This window comes from Mytilus galloprovincialis, chromosome 11, assembly GCF_965363235.1.
Source record: "Mytilus galloprovincialis chromosome 11, xbMytGall1.hap1.1, whole genome shotgun sequence".
NCBI classification, from domain to species: domain Eukaryota; kingdom Metazoa; phylum Mollusca; class Bivalvia; order Mytilida; family Mytilidae; genus Mytilus; species Mytilus galloprovincialis.
The window spans coordinates 73,681,263-73,705,602 of NC_134848.1; the positions used below are offsets into that span (position 1 = coordinate 73,681,263).

The window sequence follows — 24,340 nt, forward strand, 5'->3', positions numbered from 1 at the left end:
GGTATATTTACATCTTATGCATTGTATCACATGAGCAATGTTTATATAAAGAAAAGCTCAACCTCAGATATAACAATTATTACTAAGACATTATAAAAATAAGGAAATATGGTATGGTTTCAAATGAAACGTGTTGAACTCTCCACAAGAGACCAAGTGACAAAGAAATAAACAGCTCTTGGTCACCATGGCCTTCAACAATGATCAAAACCGATACATCATAGTCGGCTATAAAAGTCCCCGAACTGCTCAGTATATAATATTGTATGTACATAGCTGTACAGAACGTGAATATACAGTTACATGTACTTTACAATACACCACTGTACATGTTCTCCTCCCGCCTTTATTACCTCCCTTGGTAGTATAACCAACTCTCGTAGACAAAGCTAATCGCTTTCCTCTTTGAATTAATATATAATGTTATATATAAAACGTAATAGTGGCTATTTTAAATGATATGTAATAGTTGACACGTTTAAGGCGCGGTATCACGGTTAATCATGTAATTGTAGAGACGTTTTGGGCGCGGTATCACGATTAATCATGAAATAGTTGACCCATTTTTGGCGCGGTATATATCACGGTTGATCAGAGACACTATTCTGTCAGAGTTTGATTATGGTAAATGTCATCTAGGAATCGCTGTCAACGGCACTCCATGTTTTGGAATAATAGTCGCACCTTCAATACATTTTATAGGTACGTCTAATTTATCTGATGGTATAAAGGAATAATGTTTTAAAAGTTTACAAATTGCCATTTTGCCTTCGAGCTGGGCAAGTCGTAGGCCAACACATGTTCTGGGTCCTCCACCAAACGGCAACCATGCCATCGGATGTCTAGTTTTCCTTCTTTCTTGGGTGAATCTAAAATAGATTTATGCTGCTTTTCATTTACCAAGAAACAGAATAAAAGTACAACTGTAACATGCAGACCATGACATTGTTTTCAGGTTTAAAATTGAGCTTTGTCTTGATGTTTGATGGGGCCATTAGAACTGAGGGCAGTCTCAGGTCTTATCGCAAAATGGCTATCAAACAATATAATATAATTTTGTTTAACCTACCTATGTTTCTATTTTGTTTTTGTAATTCATGTTTTAATTTGTATTGAAACAAACATTTTGTTAATGTGTTATGCCAATAACATTGATTTGATTTGAATTATTGACGAACGTAATTAATTTAATTGCAAAGTAAACAAAGATGGTAGATGACAAAATGGCCGAATGCTGTGATGTGCAGGTATTTGTGCAGTATGTTAGTTTAGACTTACCACTCATAAATTATTTGTGACAGGAACATCTGCAGAACCAAATCGCACTGTTTTTCGACATGAAACTTTTCGGTCATTAGCCATCACACTCGTTTTATTACACGTATGGAGAAAAACAAATCTCTTCTTTAAACATTTACATCTTTGAATGCTGCGAGACATTAACGTACTAAATTGGAATATATAACCTTATCTGTATTTGGCACAACGTTTAGAAATTGTCGGTCCTCAACGCTCGTCGACTTCGTACTTTATTTGGCCCTTTTAACTTTATTTTAGTCGAGTGTCACTGATGAGTCTTTTGCAGACAAAACGCGCGTCTGGCACAAGAACAGAGTTTCAATCCTTGTATTTATGACGAGTTTATTTATTGATAATGACAATATTTCTATAGATGTACCTCTCTGGTATAAATCTTTCTGTGTCCTCACCCCAAAGATCCTGATTGTAATGGATATCCCACACATTAGCTTGTATAATCATACCGGACGGTATTCTGATACCTCTGACCGTACAAGTTTCCATACACTGTCTAGCAACAACCCTTAAAGAGAAAAGGTTAAGAAGTCATTCTGGTCGATTTGTTTACCATCAATAACATGCAATATATCATGTATATACAACTTGGAGCTCCTTGTCTAACTTGGTTCGTGTTGCTTATTCTTTAGTTTTCTATGTTGTGTCATGTGTTCTATTGTTTGTCTGTTTGTCTTCTTTCATTTTTAGCCAGCCGTTGTCAGTTTATTTTCGATTTATGAGTTTGACTGTCCCTTTGGTATCTTTTGTCCCTCTTTTAAAAGACAAAGGAAAGAAATCTCCAGTGTTTTGCTCATTGTTGAAGACCGTACGGTGACATAAAGTTGTCTGTGCTATATGGTTCCTTGTGGATAGTTGTCTAGTATGCAATACTATCGCATCTTCTTTTTATTTACAGGGTGGGTAATGTAGTAAATCTACATAATTAATGACAATGTCACTAGTTCATGCAGATTATGTGAAATTTGGGGAAACACGAAAGAAATTCTCTGACTGATGCAATTTCAACAACAAATCGAAAGAAAAGAAGTTTTATGAAAGTAAAACAACCACATTAACGGATAAAGCTGGTATTAAGGATGTTCGCTACTAAATTTCAAAATAACAAGCCTTTTAAAAGACTGATAGAGATAATTATTGATATTATAGAAATAAAGAAAAAAAGCAGAAATAAATAAAGTGTCCGTGTGCTTGTTTTTGAGATATAGACCATTGAAATTTGTCGGGAAATGATTCTCTCTAGACTTTTCCTACATTTAACATTTGAACCGTTAGTCTTTCAAAATAAAAAAAAAATAAAATTATAGGATTTTCAAATATTGCTTTTTAAACTTTATGCAATAAAATCATGAAAAGAAAACTACGAGAATGCGGACCAAACTTATTGCACTACACTGATAATACCCGAGGATTACGAATATCTGGTAAGAATTTAAAACAAATTAAAAAAAAAATATTTTAAAACAAGAAGAGCGAACATCCTTGAATTAATTATTCGTAACTTACGTGCTAGCTAGAGGGAATTTTCTCAAAGTCTCGCACCAAACCATATCTAGATATTCCATTCGAGAGATAATGTGATAAAATGCAGGAGAATCCTCTGCCTGTCAATATAAATTAAAATGATCAGATGTTTATTGTCCAGACAGGCGATTGGTTATGCATATCTATACAGGGCGCTTCAAATCAAAGACTGCCAAAATTCCATGCAGATGGCTTATATCTAAGCATTTAACGTTATATTAAGATATGTTTTCCTTTACACTAAACGTATTTGTTTTTAAAATAATCATATCTACAAATGTGTCAAAGGTAACTGAGATCTCTTTGAGGGTGACTGTGATACAATGAGTGGATGCATGACACATTGAGGAGGCGCTTCATTCATTGAGTGGACGCCCAACTCAGTTAATGGACGCTTGACAAATTGAGGGACGATTCATACATTGCGCGGACGCCTGACTCATTAAGTGAACGCTTGAAATTTTAAAATCTAGCCTGACTAATTGATGGGACGCTTAACAAATTGAGGCGACACCTGACACGTTGAGTGGACTTAAGTATCAGTGCAAACCTTTGATTTCTCTTTGAATCATGTTTTTATCTTACATATAAAAGAAAGAAGATGTGGTAAGATTGCTATTGAGACAACTCTCCACTACAGAGCAAAATGACACCAAAAAAAACAAAACAACTATAGGTCACCGTACAGCCTTCAACAATGAGCAAAGCTCATATCGCATAGTCAGCTATAAAAGGCCCCGAAATGATAATGTAAAACAATTCAAACGAGAAAACTAAACGCCTAATTTATGTACAAGAAAATGAACGAAAAACAAATATTTTAACACATAAACAAACGGCAACCACTGAATTACAGACTCCTGACTTTGGACAGGCACATACATACAAAATGTGGCGGGGTTTAATTCAACTCATTTTATTAATAATTTCGAAGAAGAAAGGACCTTTCGGTAAAATGTATGTAATAAAAATGTGCATGACTCTGTATTTCAAACGTGTTATATGTTTACCCATCCGGTTCACCTTTTTTAATGGTGCATAATCGTTTGTTTTCTTTGAAGTGTTTTGTGGACTGTTGTCTGTATTGTTGTCGTTTTAGTTTCATTCTTTTGCTGTTTACTGTAATTTTCGACTGATGGGTTTTGGGTGAGTGGAGAATTTATCTTGGACATGAAGCGTTGTAAAACTATATCATAACAACGTTATAAAACTATAAGCGACACATTTAAAGGTCAACATTTGCTCTCCTTAGGTAGACCGATATCTGACCCTTAGTCAGTTAGTGGTGTCTGTTCTTCGTGTGCTCCCCCAGTAATTGATTTAAACATACTCACATCCTCTGGGAAAAAGTGATCAATTTCTTTTTGCAATTTGAGCTGCACATCCGGGTTCACCACGAGTTCATACATGATATAAGCTAATGTTGTACTGGTTGTTTCATATCCCGCAAGGAGAAAAAGCAGACACATAGCAGATAGTTCCTGAAAAAAGGAATAAATATCAAAATAAAGTTACTTCTTTTCAATTTTTTTCAATAGAACAAAAGCTTTGAAATACATTTATAATAATCGTGATATTTTAGTCTTAATATTTATTTGAAGTAAAATCGATGTTTCCTAAAATAACAGCATTCCTAAACTTGGAAATTGACGTTACGTTCTGTTCTATAATGTCAAAATTTGCTGTTTTCAATCTATATTGTAAATTAATAAAAAAAAAAACCAACATATATTGTAAGTTCGATCGTTCGTTCGATGTTTGAATACGTTTAAATACTGAAATGGTTTCAAACAACTTCACATTTTCTAGTCATTGCAATTCGTGCTGGTTTTAAAGGAAACACAACCTTTATATGTAGTTTCTATATTTTCATTAGCGGTAAAGTTCTGATCATTTGCTTGAACGACTGCTTGTGTTATCGAAATAAGTTGTTTGCCAAACATAAACCTTTTGATCTATGAATTAAATTCTGACGTAAACATCAACTGAAGTACCTACTTATTGGTCAATTTAATGAAATATTGTTTTTGACAACATTGAATTAGAATTTTATGCGACTGTCATACAAGTGAAAGGTTAAGATATCTATAAAAACTGGATAAAACTACCATTTTCTACACAATAAAATGCCTGTACCAAAAGCAGTTCTTATCCCTTCGTTTGATGATTTTGAGATTTTGACTTGTCTTTTGATTAGGGTATCCTTTTAAAATTTTCTCGGAGTTCAGTATAATTGTGATTATACTGTTTTGTCATTGAAGTCTGATGTACCTACCTCATTGGTCAATATTCATTTCTTGACAACATTGTCATTGACCTCAACATCACCAACGTCAATCTTATTGAATGATGAATTAAAGTATGTCGTCAACACCACCAATGTCAATCTTATTGAATGATGAATTAAATTATGACGTCATTATCAACTGATGTACCTACCTCATTGGTCAATATTCTTTTCTTGACAACATTGTCATTGAAGTCAACGTCACCAACGTCAATCTTATTGGCAAATGGATTAAATTCTGACGTCAACATCAATTGAAGTAGATCAACTCTTTGTTCCTTCAAAACAACAAATGAAACATGTATGTTCATACTTTTCAAAATATATATTGAAACAAAGATTGCATATTGGATGTATTCATGTTCAGAAGACTTCCAATAAAGGCAATAGTAGTATACCGGTGTTTAAAAGTCATAAATCTATTGAAGGAAAGAAATCCGGGTTACCAACTTAAACCGAGGGAAACACATCAAATGTTAGAGGAAAACAAATTAATTACAACAAAAACAAACACCAAAATACTTAAAAACGAACTTTATGATTACAACTGCCATATTCCTAACTTGGTACAGACCATTTTAATTAATACAAAACAAATGGTAGGTTGAACCTAGTGTAGTGGCTAGCCAAACCTCCCGCTTTATAACAATTATAAGAATATTGCTAAAATGATAAAACTACGTGACAGAAATAAAGCACTACTTTGTTGGGATAAATTGAAATAAGAGTATTGAAATGAGATGAAACGGCACAAAAAGAAATCAGTCCAAAATGATAAATTGTACAGTTTGTCACATAAACGACCTTTCTTACGTAAATGTGTATTGTGCATTACATATTTTCCACTTTCCATTTTTTTAACAAAATCATGAACTTGTTCTCATTTGCGGCTATCTTTCTGCATTAAGTTCTAGAGCGGAAAGTTCACATTATGTGAAAAAACTAGGATATAGTTTAAACTTCGCATTTGCATATATATATTTTTTACATTACCAGTGTTAAGTCCAAATGCTGACCTCCGCGTAATTCTGCCTTTAAAATGGAGAAGAATTCCGAAGAAGCGCTAGTTGATAGTTTTGAAATTTCTTAATAGATTGAAAAAGTATAAATGTGTTCGTTCTATCATTCTATGATTTCTACTGTACATGTCTCATTTTTAAAATACTGAACATTTTAAAAATGTCAACAGAATAGTTATCAAAGTACCAGGATTATAATTTAGTACGCCAGACGCGCGTTTCGTCTACATAAGACTCATCAGTGACGCTCATATCAAAATAGTTATAAAGCCAAACAATACAAAGTTGAAGAGCATAGAGGATCCAGAACATTAATTTCATAACACTTTAAGTAAACTCATGATAGATGCCAGGACTAAATTTTGTATATACGCCAGACACGCGTTTCGTCTGATGCTTACTATAAAGTCACCTGGAATAGTAACATTAAGCATGCTGTGTAAATTCTTCTATGTTTAGTGTCGTTTCCTATTCTAAAATAACTTTAATTTGAATCACCACTTTAGCGCAATAGTAATCAGTATTACACCTTCAAATATATTGAATCATATGATGACATCATCAAAATATGAAGAACTATTAATAAAACTGTTTACATAAAATGTATCCGTTTATTGTGAATACTTATTATTCGCTGGATACCAATGTTCGTTGGTATCGTTGGAACACATGAACCACGAATTCAAATGTTCAACGAATTAGAAATTTTCTTGAGGCTTTATATGACGAGATTAGCATAACCCCGAACTCAAATATACACGAAAATGCAAATGTTTCTCAAACTACGAAAATCAATAAATACGAAAATAAATGAATCTACAGTAAACCAATATCAAAATATCGTAATCGTTAAAAATAACATCGGATTTCAATTGTCTCACCTGTTTAATTTTTCTTTCTTTAATTATTGTCGTCATTGTGTCCTGTAGCCAAAACACTGGATTAAATGTCACGTGACGTAAAACATTGTAGATGGCAATCCAGACAGCGTGCAACGTAGGAAACATAACTATAAAGAAAAATTGTTAACGGTTGGTTGAAATAATAAGATAATGACCCGATTATGCTCCAAAATGATTATACAACTAGTATGATCTATCTTTGTACCAAATCAAGAATCTGACCGTAGTTTTCCATTCGCGTATTGTGTTTTTGGTTTTTCCATTTGATAAAGGACTTTTGTTTTGAAAATTTGCGTTCGATTTTTTTTTTCATTTTACTCAATACATTGCTGAAGTCAAACACGCTATTTTGCAAAATAGTTAGAACTATAGGTTCTATTGTTTTCCAAGGTCGAATTATTGCTATATCCAAAATTCATCAAATCATTTAATGTTTTTTCTTTCTTATCCGTTATAATGTTACAAAACACATCCTATATACCTTATCGCTTGTTTTCTGCCATTTCTGGACATTGCAAAGGTTCCCGTAAAATTTGACGTCATAATAAAAATATCTGATGTTACAAAGGAAAAGTGATTGTTATATGAGGTTAATAGTTCAACCGGCGCAGATTCTCAGGTCAACCACCACAGATTTAAAAAAAAAGCGATCAGGTATATTATCACTTCTTTTTATCGAGTTTAAAGCCATCAACATATTGCAAGCTTTAATAGCATCTTAGTAATAATCACTTTTCAAAGGCCAAGCATATGTTACGAACTGCATTACCTTCTTTGTCACCCTGAAAAACTGTTTTAGTTGCCGTTTTGAATTAACAATTTTAAGCTATATACAGTCATTTTTGTTCAGAATATTGAAAGTTGTTTGTCTTTTTCTGATTTCTTTTGCCTTAATTGTTTCGCGCTTGCATTTCCATTTATCACAACCGTTGTCAACTGGATATATGCAGGTACTTACTATCAGTTTCTTCCATTTTGATTACTCAAAAACAAAGTAAAAACAAATCAAGATTACGAGAAAAAAATCAAGCACAACGAAAATTTGTAAAGGCTACTCACATCCCAACATAAACAAGATTGGTCTCTTTGTCGTATCTCTGATAACATTTCTACAGTTTACAAGACATTCGTCATCTTTCCTTGTTAAAGATTCAGATTTTAATCCAAAGCCACAATCAGCTATAGTGTCTAATGTTAGTCGCTGAAATAGACTAAAAAAAATCTACGATTTATCCACAAATCAGCAATGGTGCCTAATTTAAATCTATGAAATAGACTCAAAAGATCTACTATATATATATATATATATATATATATATATATATATATATATATATATGAATCGAAAATTGTTTCGTATATAAGACTTTGGAATAACTAAAAAATATCTAAGATTTATCCATAAATATTTTTAATAAATCCTGTGTATAATAAATAATGTTTACTGATGTCACACATTCCCGTGGATTGGAGAAGTCGCGTTGTTGTCGAATAACATTTATAGCCACGTGTACATTTAAATATATTGACTTAGCCTCATGAACTTGTAGGTTTAACTCAGTTTTGTTTTTACTCGTTCGGATGAATGGAATGGATACAGTGTATATTTCAATTATATTCAATTAGTCGAAACCTCGACTGGTTTAGTCAGTACCAGGACATATCATTAGCTCAGAAGTCAACATAAAAATGCTACATTTCCCATTAGGAAAACAAAAATTACTGCAAGGTTTTGGTTTAGGTATATGACAATTAAAGGAGAAAACATAGTTACTGTCAGGAATATGACAGTTGTTGAACATTTGTTTGGTGTGTTTGAGCTTTCGATTTTGCTCTTTGATAAAGGACTTTTCGCTTTCAATTTTTACTTGTGGTAAATTATTTTTGCTATTTTTTTTTTCACAACTATTTCCGTTTTAATCTGATTGCATAATACATAAGCTCACTTTATTCATAATAAACTTTTTTTTATATTACCAAAGACTTGGTACCAAAATAGAAAAGCAGCTACATTTTCTGTTTAAATTCTGTATTAGGAAGCTTTAACGTTAAAATAACCAAACTCGAAATACATAAATATTTACTGACTTACTCATACATATCAAAATCTGTCTTCTTCTTTGCGTTATCATCAACAATCACCAATAATTCGTCTATTCGTTTGTTAATTGTAGGAACAATCTGATAAAAGTAAGATTAGTGTTAAATAATCACGTAGAAATAAACTAGTTGTCGCCCTTGTTTCGTATATTGGAACGGTAAATTGGCAGGATTTACGATATGAATTAGTGTATAGTCGTTTGTTATCTATAAAATTAGACGTGTTTTTTTCTTTTATAGAGAATTGATGTTTTGATGAAAGATCTTTAATTGTTACCAATTAATTTATCCACAACTTGTATAGAGTTGGGACAATAAAAAGCTTGACACATGTATAAACACATGCGCTCTGCTAAGTACTATGATGCCTCTAGATGTCTTTTACATATATTCATATCTGTTTATTCATAACACATTGTAAAAAAGAAAATTAAATAAGAGCTTGAAAAATTGAACAGAACATGTTAAATTTCCATATACATATAGAAAAAAAGTATTAAATAACCATTTGTCTTCTTGTGATGCTGATATAAAAATAACATTACATATAAATACATTGTACAGATTTAATGGGTCATGATTCCAGTATCGATGATACCATTAAGCCGAATATTTATATGTATATAAAACACCAACAGAGTTGCAAAGTAAAAGCAACTCAAATAAACAAAAATTGAAAAGCATCTAATATATTTTCTCGTTTATTACTATTACCGATTGTATGACCTGCATAAACAAACCTGTCAAATCGATTCACTGTTTGTTTTGTTCACGCATCGTAGTAAATTTAATGAAATTCGATGCGACTGTCATACAAGTGTGACGTTAAGCTAGCTTTAAAACCAGGTTCAATACACCATTTTCTACATAAGAAAATATCTGTATCAAGTCAGGAATGCAACGGTTGTTATCCATTCATTTGATGTGTTTGAGCTTTTGATTTTGCTATTTGATAAGGGACTTTCCGTTTTGTATTTTTCCTCGGAGTTCAGTATTTTTGTGATTTTACTTTTTTTTGTATTGTCAAAAAATATATAATGCCCCAAGCAGATGACACAAATGGGACATTTAAAAAAACAATAATTTCAGGAAAAAAGAATGCCATGGCAAAATAAACGTGAACCGACGAAAAAAAAACCATTAAGTTTACAGAATGCGAAAACTTTAGCAACACGTATTCAACTAAAATTGTGATTAACATGCGTGGTCTGAAGGAGTAGGCTTTTCCCCTACATGTGTGCCATAAGTCACGATGTTCATGCAATTACAATCCGTTGTTAAATAGTATTGTAAAGCACAATACAACTCAATATGTTTAACTACACTGACATTTTTGCATCTTTTTATTTTATGGTCCTGTTCCATCGAATTACATCTGAGACCAGCCTTTATGTATCGTACTAGTTCATTAATTTAAATAAAAATAAAAAAAGCAAGGTACGAATAGTATAGAACACGTTGATTTGAGTAAGAAAACCGCTAAAATAGATGATTGGTATTCTTAGCCAACCTTTAAATGGTAAATTGTCTTGATTCTTCAAACAAACGCAGCTAAAACATTTCAAAACAACCTCTTTAATTGTTATCGTCCTCTAAACAGCACTTCTTAAATCACACTTACAACTGTAATTGTATCATGAAAATATCAAATGAATGGCAGGTGTTTTACTTGTAATGTTTTTTTTAAAACTGAAAAACCTGTCATGTTTATATCTAGTAGTTTAAATAATAAACATCCAGTTATATTAAACATATTTCAAAAACCTCTAATTAGGGATTATCAATTCAAAATCGAAAACGTAGCACAAAAATATTTATTAAAAGTAGCTAGTCGCTAGTCGTTAAGAACACGATGTCCTTAATTATTGTTATTTACCCGCGGTTTTTAATATCCAATAATTAATCTAGCGTTAAATGTTTTATTTCTAGAAAGTTATTGTAATAGAAATCACGATTCTTCTGAATCTCGTGCAATGCATTGAGAGGTAAAATATTTTCTTGTGGACGTATCATACAAAACCAGAAATAATCTAGACATCTGTTCCACCTAAAGTGTTACCAAACACCTTGACTAAAATTAATTGTCAGCTATCCTGCATCTATACGACGTAACTGCTAACTATTTTACATACACGATTCTGACCGTATATTTAAAATTTTTGTTCCTACTTATTGCAGTACATATTTTTAATTGTCGATAAATTGGATTATGCTTTATTTTTTTGTTCTAGACCGATCATTTCCCAGTTTATTTAATACGATTGTGTAAACGTGTCAGATTCAGATTCAACACACGTTATATTTTCACTTCTAAAATCAATTTATAATAGGAATAAAAATTAAAAACTAATGCCAGAACTTTTACGACTTTTTCAAATTGTATTTGGATAGACCTTTCATTTAGAAATTAACGCATTGCATCGCAATTCGGCCATAGTATGTTTTACATTGTCATATATATCGGGGCCTTTTATAGTTGACTATGCGGCATGGGCTTTGCTCATTGTTGAAGGCCGTATTGTGACCTATAGTTGTTTATGTCTGTCATTTTGGTTTTTTGTGGACAGTTGTCTCATTGGCAATCATACCACATCTTCTTTTTATAGTAAAACTGAAATGTTAACAACTCTTATAATTTGTTCAGTAGGTAGGTGCTATCTTTCAAACTAGTCCCTAACGTAGTCATAAACATTGTAACGTAAGTCTCAAGTTAAAGTGATACCCAACACATTGATTGATATTTGTTTGGCTCGTTTAATTTTTACAAAAAAAATTTCAAAAATGTTAATTTTGACCCTTTGACGAAAATATAAAAATTTCAAAAAATTGGAACTCACCACTTTATCAGAAAAGTTTCGTTGGTTATATAGCAGTTTGACAAAAATATACTTATTTTGATAATTGAGAAGCTTAATATTTTCTTAACAAAACAACGTGATTAAAACGTTTAGCTGATATTTACAGAGTTATCTAACTGTAGTGTAAGGTACCACCTTAAAGAGGTATAGCTAGCTATAAAACCAACTTATTCTTGAATTTTCATCACAAGAAAATAAATTTTCTAAATCAGGAATTTGACGGTTGTTTTTAATTCGTTTTCTGTGTTTGAGCTTTTGGTTTTGGCATTTAAGGTATTTACCTGTTTAAACTTTTACTTAGAGTTCAGTATTTTTGAGATTTGATTTTTTCCTTACCCAAAGTTGATCTTATATTGTGATTCAGACTTTGCCATTTACGCTCTGACTATCATTAATTCTATCTAATAATTTGGAGGTTTTTTTGTAGTTTTATATGAAAGACAAAATTGTCATCCCCAATTTTGTTTGTATGAAGCACGGACTGACTGTTGGTAAAATGCCATTCGCAATATAATTTCCAATAAGAAAAACAAAATCAAACAATATTATTTCTCTACGAAATACATTCAACCATCAACAAATGCGAAGTCATGTATTGTAATGTAAATTACCAGAAATAGTGATCTCCGAAAAAATTCAAAACGGAAAGTCCCTGATCAAATGACAAAAGCAAAGGCACAAACACATCAAAGGAATTTATAACAACTGTCATAATCCTGACTTGGTACAGGCATTTTTTTATGTAGAAACTGGGGTTATAAACCTGGTTTTATAGCTAGCTAAACCTCTCACTTGGATAACGGTCATACACAATTCCATTACATCGACACAAAGTTTGTTCAAAACAAACAGTCGTAATAGGTGAAATAGTCAAAATTAGGTTACTTCCTTCAGTCAACATCGTGTAATAGTCCTAATCACATTAAACAAAAACAAATATGCACATTAGCAAAACAAGAAAGTCAAGGATACAAATATTTAACCATTGCAATAACACAATGATGGGATGTATAAGTACCAAAATTAGACTTAACGGTAGATGGAATAATATTAATACACAGATAGAAAAAACAATAAAAAAAAACACTTTAATATGTAATAAAGATGATACACAAAGTCAATACCTGAAATATATACTTCAAGACCATCGTGTTTTATTTGTGAAGTTGAAATTGAATATTTATCTACAAGCTCCTTGTATCTTTTGATGAAACTTTTTAAACTTATTATGAAGCTTCTAGGCTCACTTCAGTCGATTACCTATACTTAAGGGAAATAATATTTCTAAAATCTATATTCTTTGGTAATAACTGGAAACAGGTCATCTTATCCACTGTAGTCACGAAAGACTTTCAGATTGAATTGATAGTTATGATGATTATTTTGGAGTTCAGATACTTGTTTATAATCAAAGATATTCATCACTACTTCTATTTGACAACACATTCACTGTTCATCAGTAAAAACCCGACGGTAAACGTAGATCTTCGTAAATGTCAGGTATGTTTTACTTTAAGGTTCATCAAAACTTTTTTTCGAAAAATTGGCCGTATTTTCACTACAAACTTCACTTTGAGTACAGACAAACCTGTGCATCTTGAAAAGTTTATAAGCATGACTGGACCTAGATAATTTAAATTTAATGCATTTTAAGTTTCAGAATATTCAAAACTTTAGTTGATTATGCTATTAATGTTTTTCACTACTGCAAAAGGTGCCAAAATATACTTAGTTAGGAAAGTATTTTGAGACGCCCTGCTTATATAAAACATGATATGAGTTGTATTGATTTACATTGGCAATGGATGGGCAATAGACATCTGCCAAAAATATATGATCTAAACAGTGTAACTGAGTGGACTGTATCAAAAGATACTCGTGTGTGAACATATTTTACTATCTTCGACAGGCTGGATAGTTTATAATTTTCTGAAAAATAGACTTAATATAAATTTAAATATATAGGTCCTGCCATGCATTAAAATGTTCCTAGATGGATTAATTTTTCTATACACAAAGTAGATTTTGTGGTGTAAAAATGGCCATATTTTTCAATTCCTTTAGATAAACCGTATTTGTTGCAATCGCTGTGTATTTAGTAAATATTATTGACGATAAAACAGTAAAAACGACGAATGTCACAACATTGCGTTCTCCAAAAAACAATTAAATTCAAACCCCTTCTACTCACTTCTTTCATTTTGGACGTACTGAAGGCCGGATTAACTATTGACCTCAAACGTCGCCACCTCTCGCCACGTGCAAAGAACATATGGACATTCTCGTCCTGGTCTGGATCAACTTGTACAGGGTATACCTACATTGATAAAGTCACGTGAATTAAAAGACAGTTTCCTGCTATTTTTCTTTCTTACAGTATCATACATGTATTTTTTGATAATTTCAAACAGTCAATAACAGTATATTATTCCATATTGATATTATTTTAGTAGGTTTCTCTATATGAATTGGATTTTGAATAAAAAAGCATATTCACCTGAGAAAGTGTTATTCACCGCGCTAAACGCCACGCGCTTTTACATGCAACGTTATGGTAAAATGTTTCATGTAAAAAAAAAAAAAATGGTATATGTTTGTCATTAGATACATTTTCTTCTCTCGGACTATGGAATAAAACAATTACTGTCTTTTGTTTCGGTAAATATGGGGTTTTATTGACTTTTGAAAAACTGATATTCACTTCGGCCGTCGGCCTCAGTGAATATCATTTTTTCTAAAGTCAATAAAACCGCATATTTACCTCATCAAAAGACAGTAATTGTATAATATCATAGAGTATAAAATGATAATAATAGTATTCTCAACACCATCTATGCTTCCAAGATTGAATAATGTTACTTATCTCTATTTTGTGCATTTTACCTTTGATCTTTTTTTGTGAAAATTTTTCATATCATGCTACTCGCTTGAGATGGAAAATTATCGCTAAAAACTAAGGAGGCACGTGGCGTTGATAATAAATTTGACATGAAATTGACAACGTCGTCAAAGGTAATATAGCGACAAACAGATTATCATTGGTCATCTCAACTCGATTGTTGTTCTCGCTTTCGCCGTCCCGGCTCAAGCGAGAAAATCAATCTCGTTGAGGTGATCAACAATAATTTATAATTGTATAAAAACATATTGAAACTAAAATAGTGATATGTCATCAGGTGTCCCGATTACTTAATTCATGATATTTATCTTAATACATATAAAGTCAAATCAAAGCACTATGTTGTTTGGTACAAGGTGGTTTATCAACTACATGGGCATCATTTTAGAATAGAAAATCGAAACGACTTTCATGAAAATAATTGCAAAAGAAGATATTTTTATAACTTTGTGACTTTCTTAATACAAGTTTGTATATAATTTTGAATCACTCAACATGGGCAAGAATGAATTAAGAGTTGATTTTTATACATATTTATCATTTTTGTTGAAATCTTTAAACTAACTGAATTTACTTATATCTGATATTCTTATCCAATATTGAATACGAAAATCAGTTTGGAATAGCTTTTGAATGTTTATACAATATATATACTTTTCAGGTCTCAAACAGGGTATGTAATGTTGTTTTTACAGTGCAAGGTATGTGTTTAACATTCACAATTCAGCATCTATATATATTAACATGATTCATTTCAAATTTATTGTTTCTGAATGTTTTGAGAATCAACTTAAACATGTTACATGCACATTTTTTTAATCTTGACATTTTTTTTCGTTAAGAATATGTTTTCAATAAAGTTTTGAAATTTCATGTTCTGTGTGCGTTTGACACATAGTTAGACTAAACCTACCCTGGTATGTTATGCATACGTAAATGATGCTATAGTTTGCTGTGAAATGAATATATGTAAAAATTTATAATATTATTTTTTAACATTGAATTTAAGTATTTGAAGTGTAAATTGAGTGATTTTCTTTAGTAATCATGTATTATTGACGGATGCACGTCAGTATTTTCCCTCTGTGAATCTGACATTCTTTATTTAGCTTTAGACTACGTAGTAACAGGTTTTATGATGACTTTTTTGAAGTTCCAATTTGGGATAAACGTTGTTTATACCCCGTCAGTTTTCTTTTCTGAATATGTACTGCAATCTACGTGTTGTTATCTAATCACAAATCTCAACACATTTATAATCCATAATCTGGATGAATAATTTTGTTGAAATCATAGCACAAAAGAATTCATTAAATTTTATAAACGATCGTATTTACCCTCTCCCTACCCTTACCAGTTTGCATTTACTGAAATTTATCAGGGAATTAGGGAAAGCATGTTACACAAACCAACCATTTATGACATTGGGATACTGTTTTGAACATATAAAAGGCCTATGTATTAACTGTCTAGCATGATAACTTGAAGATGTTTCTCAAATTTCAAAAATATTTCAAAGAAAAAAGTATTTACCACAGATTTATTTTTAAGTTTGACAAAATAAAAACAAATCGAAATGGCTTGATGTATTTTCAGTTTTTCATGCACTGTACTTCTTATATTAATAGTACATCTTCTATCTTTTTAAACTATACATATTTTAAGAAGTAGTAGATTCAGAAAGATTATCAACTTTTTTTTTCTCACATTATTACATAATATTCATTGTCAAAGCTCTTCAATTTTGTACTTGTTTGGCTGTATAACTACTTTGATCTGAGCGTCACTAATGAGTCTTATGTAGACGAAACGCGCGACTGGCGTACCTATGATAACCAATTAAGTTAGGTTCTTTTAGAAGAATACATAAAACATGTTTATTTACCTTTCTTGCATGAAAATTTTTAAACTGTTTTACAAAGATATCATATAATAGGTCAACATCTGATGACACGAGTACTGGAGTAGGACCTTCAAAGTATCTAAAAACATAACAATAAATACACACCAAGCAACACATTTAACCATCAGTTCATTCATTTACAGGCAAGTTTTTTTTTTTTTAATTTAAACAGTGACTGATATTGTCATTTGAAAAAATCCTAGTTTTTACGTTATCATATTACTACTGTGTATGTCTTTATCAATTTTAAAATCGAAAACAGATTTTGCTAGTTACGAAGCATAGTTGTATGAAGCACTGGCATGTTTTTGTTTCTTAAAAACGTGTTCCTTGATCTATAATTTTTAAACATCTCAAAATTATAACCAGTTTGTATAGCATATCAAATTGTATAAAACCCTGCCCAGCCACATTCATTTAATGCTCCAAAATTGTTTAATAATTTCTGTTTCTGTTGCTAAAAGTATTTATTCATGTTCAAGTGAAAATTGTCATTACTAAATAAACACTAGCCGGTACTTCGATTATCTATACATACCCGTATGTCTTTCCATATATTTTTTCCCATTTGCGGAAAGTTAAGTATAAACTCTGAAAATATATTTAAAACGTATAAGGGTTTTTCATATGTTCTTCGAAATTCTTTACTCGTTCATTGGAAATATTATTTCATCTAAAATGAGGTATCAAAACTACGCATAGGAAAGGATACAAATCATCAAACACCAAAACTTCAATAAAAACCACAAATACTGCCACATACTTTGTTGACTTCGATATTTTTATCTAAACTATAATGTCGTCATTACAACGGTCCCAATGACGAGTCGATTGCTCGATATCATGTAATTAAGTATTAACACAGTTAGACCATAATTTGTAAGATTTTAATTTAAACTTTCACATTTGGCCATCATATAATGTAATAAACCTCACTTGTGTGAATTATTTATGAACTCGGTCATGTTATGAAGGTTAAAATAGAGGAAAAACAAACGATATGAATCCTTAGCCTCGACTTAAACTTCGAAGATAATTATTACGAAAAATAGCGAGTTCATCAGTTGTAAAGGACCCCCTTACACTCCCTGAAAGACATAGACTATCCACATTTTCTGTCCTAATTATTGAGTTTGTTTTGGTGCTGGTGGATTTTTTCGTTGGGTTTGTTTCTTGTTTTTGCAGATTTCGCTCTACATATGATTCAGAGGCACCTCATTGGTTCGATATGGAATCTCTTACCCAAATAGTTACAGATTTAGGTTATTTGTACACATCTTTCAAATCACAAATTTGTTTTGTATTATGCCATTTAATAAGGGACTATTTTCGTGTCTATTTCGAGGTTGATACTTTTTGTTTGTTTGTTATTTATACCTTTTAAATCACTATTTTGTTTCTGGTTATAATGATATTAAAGTTGCATATTATTGTACAAAACAGTGAAATGGTTTCAAAATGATAAGAACAATGATGGTGATGATAAACACATTTTTGGAATTGTTAATTAAGTATCTAACCTGACCAAGAAACGATAACAAGTTTCCGAACAGAAAATTTGGTACTGGTCCAGGAATAGTCATGTCTTTAAATGTTTTCATCTGGAGTCTCCTCTGTCTGCAATAAAAGACAACTTTGAAGTTTGAGAATTGTACAATTTCTGTTGAATTAAATTATTGTAAGCCAGAAAGGAAACTGAATTTCGTCGATACGTTGTAACATTATTTTAAATGAAATAAAAAATCGACAAGTTAAGATTGGCTAACCAAGAAAATACAAGTTCTCAATTTGAGTCTGCATACGCTTAATGTCTATATATATTTAAGAATCAAAGTTAAAACTGTTCTACGGCGCAACAGAACACTTTTTTCAACTCCAAATCAATTGTGAATATTTTTTCCTCATGAGCGAAATTTCATCGGGAAATTATTAATCGAAATTTCATTATGATGTCATTTTTTGTGGGGTTTTTCCAAATTTCTCATTGTGACGTTATGAACAAGGCGACCATTTCTGATGACTTTTCATGTGTACAATACAACTTTTCGCAAATCTATGAAACGTACGGAAACAAATCATAAGAGAAACAGATTCCACCGCCATAAGTCGTATATTACGATAAATTCATCATAGATACCAGGATTGAAATTTCAAAGTTACGTCAGACGCGCGTTTCGTCTACACAAGACTCATCAGTGACGCTCGAATCAAAAAATATTATCAACGATATTTCTTTACTTTAAAAAGATTTACTATTAAAATTTACACTCTCGAGTAGAAAGGTATCGTAACACACTTATTGCAGTTGTGGAATGCATATATGAGACAATATCTGAAAAAGTCTGATTTCCATGTCACATCTTTTACCAGCAATTATTTTTTTATTCAGGCATCTTTTTGGAAAATTTTAAGTTTCAGTATTAACTAGAGTATATAATGCACCAACTGCACCCAGTTAAACATTCTTGTTAATATTTCTTCTAATAGACTATTATAATTTAAATGGTCAACACCCCAAAAAACCTTGTTGTCCCCTGTTATTTTCTGAAAATAAAATCATTCAAAGAATATCTAAATTAAGTAAACAGCCTTCCAATTTTCACAAATCTGATAAATTATATAAAAAAAAAACTTCTCCATTTCTGGTTTGATTTTGTTATGACTAAATCATGTAAGGAAATTATGCAATTTTAAGGGTCTTTAAAATGTTGTCCCCAGGGGTAATTTCCCTTCTGTTATCGTTGGGTTTTTAGGACCTTTGGACACGATTGAAAGACCAAAAATTTATTCTTGTAATGAAATCTGAAGAGCATCATTTCCGGAATGTATGACTCCATATGTTTAGGTGTACAGCAGCCAGTTTGAAAAATCTGAACTCCCCAAAGATCAGAATTTGGAGAAAAATAATTTTGTTGTTTTCTCCTGTTATAGCCTTTTTGTGTACCGTCTGAGAATATTTCATTGTCTGCACTATAACAGTACATGTGTTTTTATAGTATCTTATCAATAGATATGTAGATGGAAGTAAACACATTTCGCGTGCAAATATTTAGTAAGTTAACATCAATTTTCTACACTTTACTATATTTGTGTTAACGCAGTCAAAATGGAAATTTATAATGTCTACCCATGGCAAGTAAACGCACATTTTATCTGTGTTCGTGTTGGCAGTATTTAACAGGCGCTCACTTCACGTTAATTTGACAAGTTTATTTTTACATGCACATGGAAGTAAATGCGGGTTTACTTTTCGCCTTAACTAATTGTGTAAATTATGAAAAAAATCGTGTACATTTGTACATCTGTTTAGCTCACCTGGCCCAAAGGGACAAGTGAGCTTTTCTCATCACTTTGTGTCCGTCGTCCGTCGTCGTTTGTCTTCGTCCTCGTCGTTAACTTTTACAAAAATCTTCTCCTCTGAAACTACTGGGCCAAATTTAACCATACTTGACCACAATCATCATTGGGGTATCTAGTTTAAAAATTGTCCCAGTCAATGGATGAATTTAATGTGTCAATCAATGGCCACAGCCACACTGTTTTGAATTTCATTCTATCATTATTAAAAATAAACTGTAAACAGCAATAATGTTCAGCAAAGTAAGATCTACAAACAAGTCAAATGATCAAAATGGTCAGTTGACCCCTCGAGGAGTTATTGCCCTTAATAGTAATTGTTTGCCAATTTTTCGTATTTTTCTTCTCTGAAACTACTGAACCAAATTTAACCAAACTTAGCCACAATCATTATTAGGGTTTTTTGTTTAAAAAATGTGTGCGGTGACCCGGATAATAAACCAAGATGGCTGCCATGAGTAAAAATAGAACATAGGGGTAAAATGTAGATTTTGGCTTATAACTCTGAAACCAAAGCATTTAAAGCAAATCTGACAGGGGTTTACTTGTTTATCTAGTAAATATCTATCTGCTCTGGAATTTTCAGATGAATTGGACAACTGGTTGTTGGGTTACTTCCCCCAATTGGTAATTTTTAAAGAAATTTAGCCGTTTTTGGTTATTATCTTGAATACTATGATAGATAGAGATAAACTGTAAACAGCAATAATGTTCAGCAAATTAAGATCTACAAATAAGTCAACATGACCAAAATGGTCAGTTGACCTTAAGGAATAATGGCCCTTTTTAATAAATTTTTAACAATTTTCAGTTTTAACAAAATGTTTTTCTCTGTAACTAAAGGGCCAAGTTCATTACAGAAAGAGAAAATTGTAAGTACCAAGAACGATCAGTTAAGTGTGATCTACAAACACATCACCATCATCAAAACACAATTTTGTCATGAATCCATCTGTTTCCTTTGTTTGATATGCACATAGACCAAGGTGAGCGACACAGGCTCTTAAGAGCCTCTAGTTTATTTTGTTAAAATTACTTTTATCTTAATATGTTTCGAATATGGGTTTAAATTGGTAACATTTCCAAAACCCTTTTAATTAGAAATATTTACTTTTATTAATTGCAAAATATCAGTTCCAATAATTTTTTCAGGTATTTAATAGTTGAACCATTATATTATTTGAAATAAAACGAAACAATTATACAGTGTTTCAAGGATAACCTAAATACAATTGTGTAATTCCGTATGCTCATTTAGACAAGCAAACGTTTTTTTAGATGAGTCGTAAATACCAATCCAAGCAAAAGTATTTTTCATTCTCCCTTATCATCAGAAAGGAATCAAAAGAGTTATAGAGAAAACACAAGCATGACTGATAAACATTTTTTGATTACGATTTAAGGAAAAACTTTTTTTTTTAATTTCATTCAACATTGCAAGCTAAACACCGATATCACTATTGCATTTAACTTATGATATTTAACAACAGTTAATGAATTTGATTATGTAATGCTTTTCTGTCAAATAATTATATATACCGCGTCCCATACTTGCAATAATATATATTTTTTCAAATTTAATCCATACCCCTCAAAATGTATTCAAAAGTGTTATATTCAAATTACAACAACAACATGAACAAACAATCAAATAGTATACGAAAAAACCATGTTGATCTGTTTTTTTTTATAAAACTATTCGAGTAATTCTTTTGAGTTTTATGTAAGTAAACGTTTATATCAAAGGGCATTAACCAATTTTATCAATCTTTAAGCGAAATCGAATTTTTATTATTGAATATGGTTAAATAGATAAGAAATATTTCAGCTGAGTTCACTAATATATTATAGAAATACAGAAGAGGAAAAATATTCGTTTTACCTGCTTTGGTACTATCCCTGGCGAAAAGCCAGCCAACGTTTACATCGGAAAACAAACTGCGGATCTTGTATAAAAAAAATTATTGTACATGCTACTCTATTTTAAACGATGAAATAACGACCGGTTGATAAAGGCTGTTTTTGATATTGAGTTATTATGTGTTCAAATTAAAAACAAAATCCGGTATCAACCGTTTTAGTCAGTTTTCATCTCCTCGTAGCAACGCGTCTGTATGAATGAAGATGGACAGTATAACTGTCCATTGCTGAAATTTCATACAAATTGTTAACAACAAATTTTCAAGACCAATTAAGGTCAGAGGCTCAGGAATAGGGACAGGTGCAAAACAAATATACATAGATGTATAAAAATACTCATAAAACCTATGTGAGAACATGATAGTTACAGCCATAGTTATGATTATCCATTTTTTAATGAAGCTAGTACTGTTAATTTAAACACAAATGCTAATAGTAAAAACAACTATAATTCATCGACGAAAAACAATAAGGCGATATGATATTGATGTTATAAACAAGTACGTTAGAAGTTAATTGATGTGATTCGTGTAAACACGCAAACGATAAATGAACGTGGTTATTGTACGCGATCGCCAATAGAAAAATTCGAAAATTGAAAAAAAAAGGATTTGACATGTTTGAGTTCGGTACATGTGTCGGCAAGAATGCGAAAAAGTAATTGATTTTTTCTTATACAACTTTCGACTATCGTCAAAAACAAGAAATATTAATTCATCTGATTCTTATGGAGTTACAAGTTAAATGGTGCTCACATCTATCTTAATAACAAAATTCGAAAAGCTTAAATTAGAACGTCCATCGGAAAAAATGAGGCAAAAATGGCATCTGATGGACGGACACATAAATGGAATAAAACAAATAGGTTACCAAGTTTGATAAAGACAACAATGGCAGAACATTCAGTAAGATACATTGGATTAAACATACTTAAAAAGATGACAAATCAGATTGTTATTCCTCGAAAAAAAAACATGGTCAACCTTTATAATTTTCATATCCCTCGTTATAAAGTGTCAAACGTAAATCATATTGGTATGATGACTATCGTTGTGTTTTCCTTGGTTTTGGTTTGTAAACCGTGTTTGTTTTCTCTCATCGATGTATGACGTGAACAAGGTTATACTACTGTTGCCTTTTGTTTTGTATATACATCATTAAATTATTTTCATTGTTTTGTCTTGATGTCATGGGAAGTAACCATGAAATGCTTTGAATCCCCCCTTTCACTGCTAGAAAAGGAAAATGGTAATACAAGTTAATGCATGAAATTCAATATAATACGTATCAGATTGTGTACGCCCTACGCGCTTGTAGATTTACTATCAAGTTTCTCATAAATTTCTTAATGTGGTACCCAACACTTTGACTTAAATTAATTTGGCTCGTTTGATTTTCATAACATTTTGATAAAATAATTATTTTGACCCTTTAAAAAATATATAAAAATTTCAAACAAATGAATCCATCACTTTGGTAAATATTGGTTGGATACATAGGAGTTTGACAAACACTAATTTTAATCATTGAGAAGCTTAATATTTCCTTATAAACAACACAAAGTGATTAAAACGTTTACCTGATTTTAAAGAGTTATATATAGACTTGGGTAGTTTCCCGTTTTATATATGTTTGAAGAAGTAAGCTATTTGCACTTACCTGTAGAACCAAAGGAAACATCCTAGGCTTATACACAACAACAATTCTGTCAGCATTTTGTTATCTCTGTACAAAAGATGTGACAAAAATTAACAATTGATTTGTGGAAAATTTTTTCCGCATTTTATCCTTTTATTTATTTATATATATATAAATATCTTATATTCTATGAACCAATCAAAACGTTCTTAAAGTAAATGGGTGGTTTGTTCAAAATAAGACAATAGATGTTTTCTAATCGATATTCCAACTAATGTGTTTAACAATTATCGTTGTTCATTGCTGGTTTTCATTGAATAGAAAATGCTTTAACAAGACAAATTCATAACAAAACACAAATATAACTGTTTTTGGATTGTTTCACCTACAACAAAACTTTAAAATAAAGTTTAATAAGGTTTAATAGAATTATTTTGATTAGAAGTTTAGAAGTTTCAAAATGATCTACATCTTGCTATTTTATTGGAAAGAAAACAAAGGACGATCATTTTTTAAACATGGTACATTGCACTTGCATTGAAATTGGAAACTAAAATAAGCTTTGTATCGGAACTAAACACACTTATTCAAAAACCAGTTGTTGGCATGACACAGGTTA

At 31.3% G+C, this 24,340-nt stretch overlaps 1 protein-coding gene across 1 annotated transcript; it reads right to left on the reverse strand.

Annotated features, from left to right (window-relative positions):
- Positions 1-33: 33 nt before the first annotated feature.
- On the reverse strand, positions 34-23,806 carry LOC143051382 (cytochrome P450 3A24-like). Its single transcript, XM_076224305.1, has 13 exons — positions 23,743-23,806; positions 18,327-18,423; positions 17,345-17,397; positions 16,789-16,885; positions 14,196-14,321; positions 9,139-9,227; positions 8,106-8,257; positions 7,026-7,153; positions 5,278-5,403; positions 4,173-4,319; positions 2,821-2,918; positions 1,679-1,822; positions 34-869 (listed from the first exon to the last, which is right to left on the reverse strand). Exons 1-13 carry the CDS (start codon positions 23,796-23,798, stop codon positions 632-634), a joined length of 1,551 nt encoding a protein of 516 aa, XP_076080420.1. The 5' UTR covers positions 23,799-23,806; the 3' UTR covers positions 34-631.
- Positions 23,807-24,340: the final 534 nt, after the last annotated feature.

Bases quoted from the DNA above. Each gene is read 5' to 3' on its own strand.
- LOC143051382 (XM_076224305.1), bottom strand. From the start codon at position 23,798: ATGCTGACAGAATTGTTGTTGTGTATAAGCCTAGGATGTTTCCTTTGG. The intron at 4,320-5,277 runs GTAGGTACATCA...TCCTTTTTTCAG, and splicing joins AAAGAATATTGACCAATGAG to GAACTATCTGCTATGTGTCT. The intron at 2,919-4,172 runs GTGAGTATGTTT...TTATATTGACAG, and splicing joins ATCACTTTTTCCCAGAGGAT to GCAGAGGATTCTCCTGCATT.